At 38.8% G+C, this 11,755-nt stretch overlaps 2 gene segments (V, D, J or C); both read right to left on the minus strand.

Moving 5' to 3' along the window:
• Positions 1 to 2,166: 2,166 nt before the first annotated feature.
• On the minus strand, positions 2,167 to 2,724 carry LOC116904397. The segment is given in 2 exon segments: positions 2,167 to 2,555; positions 2,676 to 2,724. Coding segments are annotated over 2 exon segments (438 nt in total).
• A 2-nt stretch (positions 2,725 to 2,726) lies between these two features.
• LOC116904398 lies at positions 2,727 to 4,867 on the minus strand. The segment is given in 3 exon segments: positions 2,727 to 2,830; positions 4,404 to 4,715; positions 4,819 to 4,867. Coding segments are annotated over 3 exon segments (465 nt in total).
• Between the last annotated feature and the right edge of the window lie 6,888 nt (positions 4,868 to 11,755).

Genomic DNA, 11,755 nt, shown 5'->3' on the forward strand with positions numbered 1-11,755 from the left:
TGTGATCTTCAGTCGTCCTCATTCCATTGAGGAATTATAGGCATTCAATACCACGCTTCTGGGTTTTCTTTTCTTTGTGTATTTTTCTATTAAATATTAAGTAATTATTGTATCTTAAGCTATCATTTGTTTTATGATAAAAACCAATTATGTCTTGGGAAATTTCTAAATGCTGTTTTTTAAATTTTTTATTGCTTATTTTATTTATGTACATTTCAAATGTTATCCCCCTTCCTGGTTTGCCCTCCAGAATCCCCCTTTCCCACCCCCTTCCCTCTGGTTCTGTGAGGGTGCTCCCCCTCCCACTCACCCACTCCCACCTCACTGCCTGAGCATTCTTCTAGGCCCAAGGGCCTCCCCTCCCATTGATGGCAATCATCTGCTACATATGCGTCTGGAGCCATGAGTCCTGCTATGTGTATTCTTTGGTTGGTGGGTTTAGTCCCTGCGAGCTCTGGAGTGGTTATCTGGTTTGTTGATATTGTTGTTCTTCCTATGGGGTTGCAAATCCCTTCAACTCCTTCAATCCTTCCGCTAATTCCTCCACTGGGGTCCCATTGGTCCCCACGTTCAGTCTTATGGTTGTCTGCAAGCATTCACATCTCTGTCAGAGCCTCTCAGTAGACATCCATATGAGGCTCCTGTCAGCAAGCACTTCTTGGCATCAGCAATAGTGACTGGGTCTGATGGCTGCATATGAGATCGATCCCCTGCTGGGGCAGTCTCTGGATGGCTTTTCCCCAGTCTCTGCTCTATTCTTTGTCCCTGTCTTTCAATGTGTTTTTTTGTTTGTTTGGTTGCTTGGTTGGTTTTTGTTTTTGGTTTGTTTGTTTGTTTGTTTGTTTGTTTTGGGTTTTTTTGCAGTTTTTTTGTTTTGTTTTGTTTTTTTGCTGTTTTGTTTTGTTTTGTGACTGTGTTTCCTCACTCAGGATGATATTTTTTAGTTTCATCCATTTGTCTGCAAATTTCATGAAGTCATTGTTTTTAATGGCTGAGTAGTACTCTACTGTGTAAATGTACCACATTTTCTGTATCTGTTTCTCTATTGAGGAACATCTGGGTTGTTTCCAGTTTCTGCCTACTATTAGTAAGGCTGCTATGAACATTTTTAATGTATAGAAAGTTCAAGACTTCTGACTAAATAACTAACTAGTTTCATGAGGAGATATGAGGATAAAGGAAGTCTCTAGTATATGTTAAAGTTAGATTTACACTATATACTAATTTTCAAACACTGTGGTGTTATGTTAATAATTAAAACAAAGTAAACCAAAATAGCTCTCTGCATATCAATAATCATTATTCTGGGAGTATAATACCATAATATGATTTAAAGGGCACATGATAAGTACATGGGATGCTCCTTATAAGTGTTTTCAATGCTAGAAGAAGACTAAAGGAAAAGTGTTTTCCTTTTCAGAAGAAGAAGATACAGAATGCTGTAGCTCATTAGAAGGAAGAGGGTACCTGACTCAAAGAAACATGGTTTTGCTCATTTTAAGCTTAGGAGAGAAACTGAGCGTCAGAACTGCATCCATAACAAAATGACATTTGCATGACTTTCAATACGTACCAAATGTGGCTAAACTAGGGTTCTCTTCAAGAAAACAATTACTATACCAACAAAATTTGTTTCATTCTCTTAAGATTTAAACACAAAATCAGGAAGCTAGAAAGATGGTCAGCAGTTAGGGCATCTGGCTCTAGGAGATGACAGCAATTCAGAGCCCAGCACTTAATCCAATGGCTGACAATTGTCTATAACACAAGTTCCAAGATACATTCCCTTTTCTTAACTCCATGGGCATCTCCAGTCAAATATGCACATGTGTAGGCATCCTCACATGTGTGTACATACGCATACACACACTTAAATATTTTTGAAAAACTGAATCTCAAAAATTGATATTTAAGAACATCAGTGTTCTGGAAGGATGTCGATAGAAGTTGTGATCTGTAATGACTTTCTTATTTCAGTCATGAGCTCTGTGTGAAGGGAGAGTGATGATGGATAAGTACAGACAAACATGAGGCAAGCCAAAGAGGAGAGGAATGTGGTATGAAGAGCAGCTCTCTCAGACCTGGCCTGTTGCTCGTGTGCCTCTAAATACCCTCCAACCCAGGGTGAAATCTGCTGTGGTTGATGCCAGATCTTGTAAATTTCTGTTACTGTCCTCCAGTTTCTGGCATCACCCACTTCCTGAGTTGTGTCCACACCAGTTTATGCACAGAGGGGGATGTACATTTCAGTGCTGTGTACAGACTACTGGCACAGAAGTACAATGCTGAGTCTCCTTCTTCAGAGGATGGGATCTCCAGGGTGCAGTGTAAGCCTGGGACACACTGAGCTGAGAATCTCTTCTTGACCAAGTCTGTTTGGTCAATAATGTCTACCTTTCGAAAATTAATCAAAAATGTAAGTTCTTTTTTCTGGTTCTGTTGATACCAGTAAAAGGCAGTATGGGCCTTTTCAGGACTACAGCTCATATTTACTTTCTGTCCTTTCTCTTTGACCAGGTATCTTGGAGTCTGGGTTACTTCAGCAACAAAGGAACCTAGAAGAGGGTGAAACAGAAAATGAGAACAGCTCAGGAGAGACTCTGAGAAGGAAAAATGTTGGGAACTGTAGTTTGGAGTGTGAGGACCATTCTTTTCCCTTTTGACTCAGTACTCACCTGCCCCAAGCAGACAAAATGCTACACAGCAGAGCAGCCTTGTACCCATGATCACACCAGGGCAGCAGAGGAGGCAGTGTTTTCGTGTGTTATCTGCAGCCTTCCTGTGACGTGATCTTTTGCAGACTTCACTACTATATTACTGCTTTCTGTGACTAGCGAGAATGAGAAAGTTCTTAGTATCAGAAAGCAAACTCTTCTTCACCTTTGTAGAGATAGCTCACTGACTATTCATTCAGAGACAGTTTATGTGTATTTTACTAACAAAGTCAATGCATTTGTATAAATATAAAATCATAGGGCTATCAGATTAAGATATACTACCACTAGACAATGTTTACAGTTCTGTATTTTATTCTTTTACAATTGTGTTATATACATGCTCATTATACATTCATATATTACCTTGATTATATTCTTACTATTGTCTCCACTAATTTTCTTCCCTTCCCAATGAACTTTCTTTTATTCCCAACAAGTCTCCTTTCTATTTTCTTGATATATTAGTGAGTCTTTCTCTCAGACATCGACTGTTGTCATTACAGGTTCAAACCACCACAGCAGTACAGCAGTTCTCTCTCTCTCTCTCTCTCTCTCTCTCTCTCTTTCTCTCTCTCTCTCTCTCATCTCTCCACATATTTATTGACCAAAATCTTTTCCATTAATATTCCCTAATACATTATTGACATTATGTATTTATTATTAAGTCTTTGTCTGCAACCCTTTCATAGAATTGATGTTGTCTCTAGATAGAACAACATGAGATTTTGGAATATGGTGAAGCTACTGGCCGTGTAAAAAATGGCTTTATCTGGTCACTGGACAATATCAGTGGAAGAGACGAGGATATGAGAGAGAGGTTTGTGTGCTTCATGGTGGTGGGGGGTTGAAACACACATTAATTGTGAGTAATTCTTTGGTAGTATGCAGATACGTAAAATAAAACAATAGAACATTTCATATTTCAACTCTCATATGCCAGGACACGCAATATTATAAAGTTATTGTAATTGTCTACAAAGTGCTATGAGCAGGGGTTACAAAGCTATAAGGAAACTGTGAACAATTTATTTCCTTTCTGGAAAAAGTAGATTTTAAATGTATTCTTTCATTTAGAAGAGGCAGATTATATGAGCACACAGAAACATGAAGTATTTCACTAAAGTTGAGTGACAAACAGCAGTATTGTAATATATGATTAAGATACGTCAGATGTGTGTAGACTTGAATGTTCACCAAGAAAACAAGGGATATCATTATAAACCCATTTTCTCTTAAAATATAAGTTCAGAACGAACCAAACTTATCAGTGTGCAAACTGATGCCAAGTAACTTTATGATACTGGTAACCATCTGATTCTTACCGTGAGGACCACGTGAAAGCAAGACCATGGCATACAGGGTCAGAAAAACACAACAAGGGGTTGGGGATTTAGCTCAGTGGTAGAGCGCTTGCCTAGGAAGCGCAAGGCCCTGGGTTCGGTCCCCAGCTCCGAAAAAAAAGAACAAAAAAAAAAAAGAAAAAAAGAAAAAGAAAAACACACCAAAAGAGAGAAAGGAGAAAAGAGGAGAAGGAAGAGCAGCTTTTCCTGACTTGGTCTGGGTGTGCTGTTCTCCTGTGTGAAGTCTGTTGTGGTTTGCACTGAGGCCAGTTAATTTCCCTTACTTCCAACATCACCTGCTCCCTAAGTGACTCCCCGGTGAGTTTGTGCACAGAGGGGAGCGTACATTTCAGTGCTGTGGATTGACTGCTGGAGCACAGGTACAGTGCGGAGTCTTCTACTTCAGAAGTACTGATTTTCAGGCTACAGCGTGAGTTCGAGGGCCACTCAGCTGAGAATCTCTCCTTGACCATGTCTATTTGATCGACAGGCCGTTGATTCTGAAAGTAAATCAGGAACTTTAACTCTTTGCTCTGTTTTTGCTGATACCAGAAAACAGCAGTGTGATCCTTTTCAGGGTTACAGTTCATCTCTACTTGCTGCCCTTTCATTTTGATCAAATGTCTTGGCATCTGAATAATGGCAGCATCAAAAGAGCCTGGAAGAAAATTCAAGACAAAGCATGAACACTGGCCCGGAGAGACGTTGGCAAGAAAATTATTTGGGTGTGTTTGAATCTATTTTGCAAGCTTAGATCTCACCTGCCCCCAGGAGGCAAAGTGCTACACAGCAGACAAGCTGTGCATCCATGGCTCCACTGGAGCAGCAAAGGATGTGGTGTCTTTTTGCTGTATCAGTAACCTTCCTGTGACATCATCCCTTGGTAGACTCAGTTCTTACATTATGGCTTCATGTTACCACCATAACAGCTCATAGTATTAGAAGAGCTTTTCTGTAACCAGTAAATAGAATTTGTTAAAGTTGTATTCACTTGAAAGAATTTTACAATTACGTTGCTCTTATAACAATACATTTACATTTTAAAAGCCAACAGGATATCAGGTTTAAAGTCTCATGCAACTGTTAGGTAATTCTTATACCTTTAACCCATTAATTATATTCCTTATGATATGGTATTTTAGAGTTTTCTCATTCTCCTCTCTTCCTGTCAAGGTCAGCTCTGAAGCCCATCAATTATAAGCCTGAGCCACCATAACAATGCACTGTCTCCTCTATATACACGAATCGATTTCTACCTCTCCCTTTTATTGATTTTAGTTATTGTTAAGTCATCATCTACATCTTTATCATAAAACAGATCTCAGCAAGTGGAAAAATGTGGAATCTACTGAACTGACTATCACCTCTAGATTGACTTTGGCTATCTCCTGGGTTGTGTCAAGAGCAGATATGAGAACAGGGAAGAAATGCTGTACTCTGCCAGGTATTTCTGAAGACATAGTGAAACTTTTAAGATGTGTCCAGTGAGCAATGTAATAGTTCATGTCTCAACCCTCATGTTTCTCACAGTGCTCTTGGTATTATAAGAGCTCATGACAGGTTCAGTCTAAGGGTTTCAATGCTGTCAGTCAGCTAGAAAAAATTGGTTTACTTCCTTGAACACATGGATATGGAGGGAATACTATGGACCTGTGAGGGAAAAAATCAGAAAGGAGATGCATATAGACACATGGGTGTTTCACTCAGTTTCAGATTAGGAAGGAAGGGAATCTTAAGTATCATATTTGTATCATTAATAAAATAACCAGTTATGTAGTGTTAAAATAGATACGTGTGTATATAGTGATTTTTCTGTGACACAGTCTTGCCTGGATGTTCACAATTCCCTTTTGTCTTGAGATGTTTTCATAATTATCTTTAATCTTTCTTTAATAGTATAGTCCTTATTCCCTTCCTGGTCCACCCTCCCTCTGACAGTTCCTCATCTCATTCTTCCTCTCCTGTCTCCAAAAGAATGTCTCCACTCCCCACCTGACCCCAGCAAGCCTCCCCACTCCATGGGCCCTCAAGTTTCTCCAGAGTTAGGTGCATCTTCTCTCACTGAGGCCAGACCAGGCAGTTTTCTTGAAAATTTAAATCTAAGCTCATAAAGAGCTGTGTTAATGTTTAATGAGACTACTGGGACATGTTATCTTTAGTGACTGTCTTCTTCCCATGAAGACTGTATCAATGAGAAAGAAAGTAGGCTGAGAGAGTAAAGCAAAAGGGGGATAAAAAAAGAGAAAAAGTAGTCACATGAAGCCACTAAAGGCCTCACAGGCACCCTTTCTCTGACATGATCCCTTTGCAGATGCAATTGTTACATTATTGTTTCAGTGCCACCAAAGCAATTTTATGGTGACAGAAGGAATGCCTTTCCTTGCCTCATTAAATAAAACCCACTGATATTTCACTCACTCAGAACTATCTTGAATTGTTTTATTAATATAAGCTACACTTCTATATTTTGAGAACTCATAAGATAAATATCCAAACTAATATATCATTTTACTTTTGGATAACACTAATATTGATTCATTAGTTTCTTTTTGTGTCTCTCTGCCTCTGACTCTTTGTCTCTCTGTCTCTTTCTGTCTCTCTCTTTCGCCAAGATCTTGAGTAAAGATATAAAACTTACATTATATTCTATATCTGGCCTTACATGTGAATTTCTCCTGTTTTTTGCTTGCTTGGACCCCAGGCCCTACCTATCACTGAATCTTTTTTCTCTTCTTTCTTTTCCTCGCCCTTTTGTATTGAAGTATTGACTTTATGTTTCTGAAATTATCTTCTTCAATTTAATGGTAACACTGGCAGTATCTTGGAGAGCACTGTTTAACTAGTCATTCCAGGTCAGGAGATAGGAATATGTGAGGTTTTGGAGGAAGGCTTTGAACTTGTATATTAAGAATGCAGCCAAAGTGAGCTGTCCCTAGAATCCTTTCATAATCTATAGATAGAGAAAATAATATAATCCTTCATTTCTCAATAATCACATCTCTGAACATATATTTCACATTGACAGTAACAGACTATGAGATGCTGTCTTTACTGCTTACAGAAAACTTGAAATACTTTTCTGGAAGAAGTCCATGCGTGAAGGACCCACAGAAGTACAGAGTCTTTCATTCATCTTGACCTAGGGAGTAGAGTGAAAATATTGTAGCATCCATAATAAAGTAACATTTATATGATTTTAAACACATGCACAAATGGCTAGTATTAGGTGTTCCTTGGGAAGGGATTGATAGATCGTCACAATTCTATTCTCTTGAGATCGTTAAACTCAGGCTCTGAAAGAGGAATCTTGATCTTTATCAGCATGGTGAAATGGAGAGAGTTTGAGATCTTGGTGACCAGCTTATTTTCACCACGAGTACCACATGAAAAGAGACAAGGAGTAGACACAAACAGAACCTCACAAAGCACAGAAAGAGGAGGAAAACACCATAGAAAGATCGTTCTTCCCCTGTCAGGCCCCCAAGGTCTTTCTGAATTGTGAGACTGTCACTCTACTTCTAGACACATTCTTGCCTTGTGTGAAATCTGCTGTGGTTTGCACTGGCTCCCGTTCAATTTCTCTTCCTTCCTTCCAACCCAGAGTGTCACCTGCTTCCTGAGTTGGCTCCATGGAGAGTTTGCGTGCTAAGAACAATACACATTTCAGTGCTGTGGACAGACTGCTGGCACAGAGGTATAATGCTGAGTCTCCTGCCTCAGAGGACTGTATTTCCAGGCTGCAGGGAGAGTTTAAGGGACACTCAGCTAAGAATCGCTCCTTGACCAAGTCTGTATTGTCACGAGGTTCTTGACGTTGAAATGAAATCAAAAATTTTAACTCTTTGTTCTGCTTCTGTTGGTACCAATAAACAAAAGTATGTCCCTTTTCAGCAATACAGGTCATTTTGGCTTTCTGTCCTTTTCCTCTGAGCAGATGCTGTGGAGTTTGGATAACTTGGCAATCCAAAGAGCCTAGAAGATAAGAAAACAAAAAGTATTAAAAAGCCCAAGTGGCCCAAGAAGAAATCCTGACAAGAAGGAAGGTTTGGAGTTATTGTAAAGAATCCCCAAACCAAGACTCACCTGCTAGCAGGAGATAAAGGGCTACACAGCAGAGAAACCGCATGTTCATGACTGCAGACTAGCAAAAGGAGGTACCAGACCTAGGCTGCGGCTTTTCTGTGACTAGATCCCTTTTCAGATTCACAGTCGTCATGTTACATGCATGTTGTTGCTGACACACTTCATAGTATGGAAGGAAAATTTTAACACAGTAAATAAATCTTTCTTTTTTAACTAGTAAAAACAACACTGCATAGTTTAGATAGCTAAAAGTAAAAAGAAAAGAAAAGGCATGGTACAAAGCATTTTACAGCTGCTCGACAATGCTCAGACTGTGCATCAGTAATAATCTCTGAAATTTTCTATGTCCTCTTTCCATTAGCTATTATATGAGTGTATAAGCATGTTTATTTTCATGTATGTGTGTATATGTAGTCACATTACCTTTTCCTAAATGGTCTTTAATTGCTCCTTTATAACAACTTTTGGCCAATTATTCTCCTTCCCTGTCACTGCATTGCATCTCGTGGACCATCTAATTTGCCTTCAGTGTTTCATGATTTTCTCCCAAGTGTTCTTTCTCTTAAACTTGTTCATAGGTTTGTATCTCACCAACGGACATTGATTCTGTCTATTTATCATCTGATTAGCTTTGTGTTACCAGTCCCTATCATCACTGCTGTTTTATAACTTTGTGACTGACCCACTGCTTTGAAAATGTTTAGTCCTGTGGCCATTCTCATCTGTCTTTCAGCTTGTTCATTTGCTAGTGTCTGCTTTAGCTAACCTTGTTTTTTTCCTTGGCTGCATTTTCAATCACTGTGTTAAGTTTTATAATCCTTTTTTTGTTGACTTTTTTGTCATTATTTTGTTCTTCCTCCTTCCTATTCTCTTTCTATGGAAATCAGATGACAGCCTGAAGTATGTCTTTCCATGGATTTTTCCTTTCTCATTCCACTGAAGACGGTCCCTTCATTTTCTAAATCGATATTGAATGTATTGATCAAAGCTTGACAAAACACTGAGTGAAAACTCAAGTAAATTGAATTAGGAAATAGTTACCACAATTGTTGAAAGCTCTTTTTTTTTTTCTTTTCCCTCACTCATGCTCTCATTTTCTAGTGACAGTGAAGTGTTTCTGCTGAGAGTGGCCCTTTCTGGGATGGTGCCATATGTCTGCTCAGACTGTCCTCAAACTCAATTCTGTGTTTCCTAGCATGTTCTTGATAGCCTTGACTCTTGTCTCCATCTACTGGGATGCTGGAAGAGTAGGCACGTGGACTTCTTTTTTACATTTTACTGCATGAACTATTAATGGGTTTTGTATCATTTAAGACTTTTGACGCTCTACAACATAGTTTTCATTCAAATTTCTAAAATCCTATTGTATTCATTTGCTCACTTTTAGTTAATGTTCACTTTCATTTCAGTTTTGTAATTACCATTATGTATTTGACCATTGTATGGTCACTGTGCATTTGCAATATTTATGTTTTGCTATCATAATTAACATTACACTGTGTATTCTTACTTTGTTCTCACATATAAGAAAATAATTTAGTGAAGGTATGATCAAAGGGTAGTTCATGTGCATATCTGTAACTTTATGAAAAAGTGTCAAGTTGTTTTCCAAGGTAGATAAGTGATCTACCTACATCTTCACTAGCAATTTAAGACATGTTTGGTTAAAGGTGATCCCCCTCCATGGCTTCCCCTCTGCAAAGCCCCTATCCAGTCACCCTCTTCCCCCTGTGTGGGTTGATGTCTATACACAGGTGAGGGCAGGTACAATATAAGGCAAGGCATGTGATTGGGCAGTGAAAGAGAAAGGCAGGCTGAAAATTTAGAGATGGGACAGAGAGTATGGTAAAGGAGGAAGATGGAGGAAGAAAAGGATGGCCCAGATCTGAGTGGCATTAAATACCCATAGGTAGCTATGAATATCTTATAAGGGATGGATAATTATAGGATAATTTGTCTCATTTATGTGGACAGTTTATATTAATATTAATTGGCTCTGAATTTATTGTGTGGACATTTTATAGTGTGAGAATTTACTTCTATAAATCTGATAAATTACAACCCTCTAGAGTTTCGATTTTGCCATGATACAGGTATTTGTGACAGCTAACCGTGAGATGGGCAGTTGTTAGATGGGGCTGGTGTGGCAATGACCCACCATGAGAACTTAGCAAGATGGTGGTCACTGCTGTGGCTAGCCATGGAGGCAGTGAGACCTCTGGGACCAGAAATTAGCTGGTCCTAGGGTGGTATAGTGCTGCCTTTTTTATTATTTCTCAATATGCCCCTGCTTCTATATGGGTACTCCCTCACCTATCCACCCACCCCAACCTCACCACCATAGCATTCCCTTACACTGGGGCATCAAGCCTTCACAGGACAAAGTGCCACCCCTCCCACTGATGCCAGATAAATCCATCCTCTGCTACATATGCAGCTAGAGCCATGGGTCCCTCCATGTGTACTCTTTGGTTGGTGGTTTAGTCTCTGGGAGCCCTGGGGAGTCTGGTTGGTTGATATTATTGCTCTTCCTATGGGGTTGCAAACCCCTTCCGCTCCTTCAGTCCTTCCCCTAATTCCTCCATTGGTGTCCTATGCTCAGTCTGATGGTTGGCTATAAGCATCTGCATCTGTATTGGCCAGGCTCTGGCAGAGCATAATGTTTTCAGTTTATCTAAGTTCTTATTTTATGAGATGTTCATTTGGCATTTTGCTTATTTTTTAAGTGTTTTGCATTTATTTTATTGATTTCTAAGGTAATTAATCTGTAGGTACTTTTAGAAGTTCTCTGTACTATCCTTATTTGAGTATATAAATGTTGATAAAAATAACAGAATTGGTATGGATAAAATATAGATATGTGCTCTTGATAATCAACTTTGATAACTATCTCAACTTTGATATATTCATCTTAATCAATCTCTAATAATGAAGGAGATTTGTAAATACCTGCTTTCTTAGAACTTCAAACATTATTAGTATTTTGAATTATGGGAACTTCATGATTGCATTATTTTACAACTGGAATTGATTGTGGATGTTCTGTGAATTGATGGCCAGTTGCATTTTTGTATATGCATACATTCAACTTCCCACCATCATTTGTCAAAAGTTCTATTACTCAGCTCCTGCATTTTCACTACTGCTCATGAGTGTGCAAGATATTTCCATTGATCTGTTCATACCAGCATCGCTGTGTAGTACAATCTCCATTACTGTCACCTTTGTCAAACTCATTCCTCCTATCTGCTTCTTTTACTCCAAGAGTACCTTGGCTGTTTGTAACCCTTTATGGCTCCATGTAATCTACAGATTTAGCTTATAAAATTGTAAAGTAAAATCATTCATATTGTAATTACTTGATTACATTACATAAGCAAATTTAAGAAAACTGGCATTTAAAAAATAATTACTATATTCAACTCCTAGTGCTGCCACTATGGAAATCAGTATAGAAGTTATTGAAAAGAGTAAGGGTGGAACTGTCCTGTGGCCCACTATACCACTACTGGATCTATAGTCAACGGAAACAAAGTTTGCATAAAGAAGGGATAATCTGCATAACGATGTATGTGGCCAAGCTATACAGTAACAAAATGATGGAATCCATGCAGA

The sequence above is a fragment of the Rattus rattus genome, chromosome 6 (genome assembly GCF_011064425.1).
Source record: "Rattus rattus isolate New Zealand chromosome 6, Rrattus_CSIRO_v1, whole genome shotgun sequence".
NCBI lineage: Eukaryota > Metazoa > Chordata > Mammalia > Rodentia > Muridae > Rattus > Rattus rattus.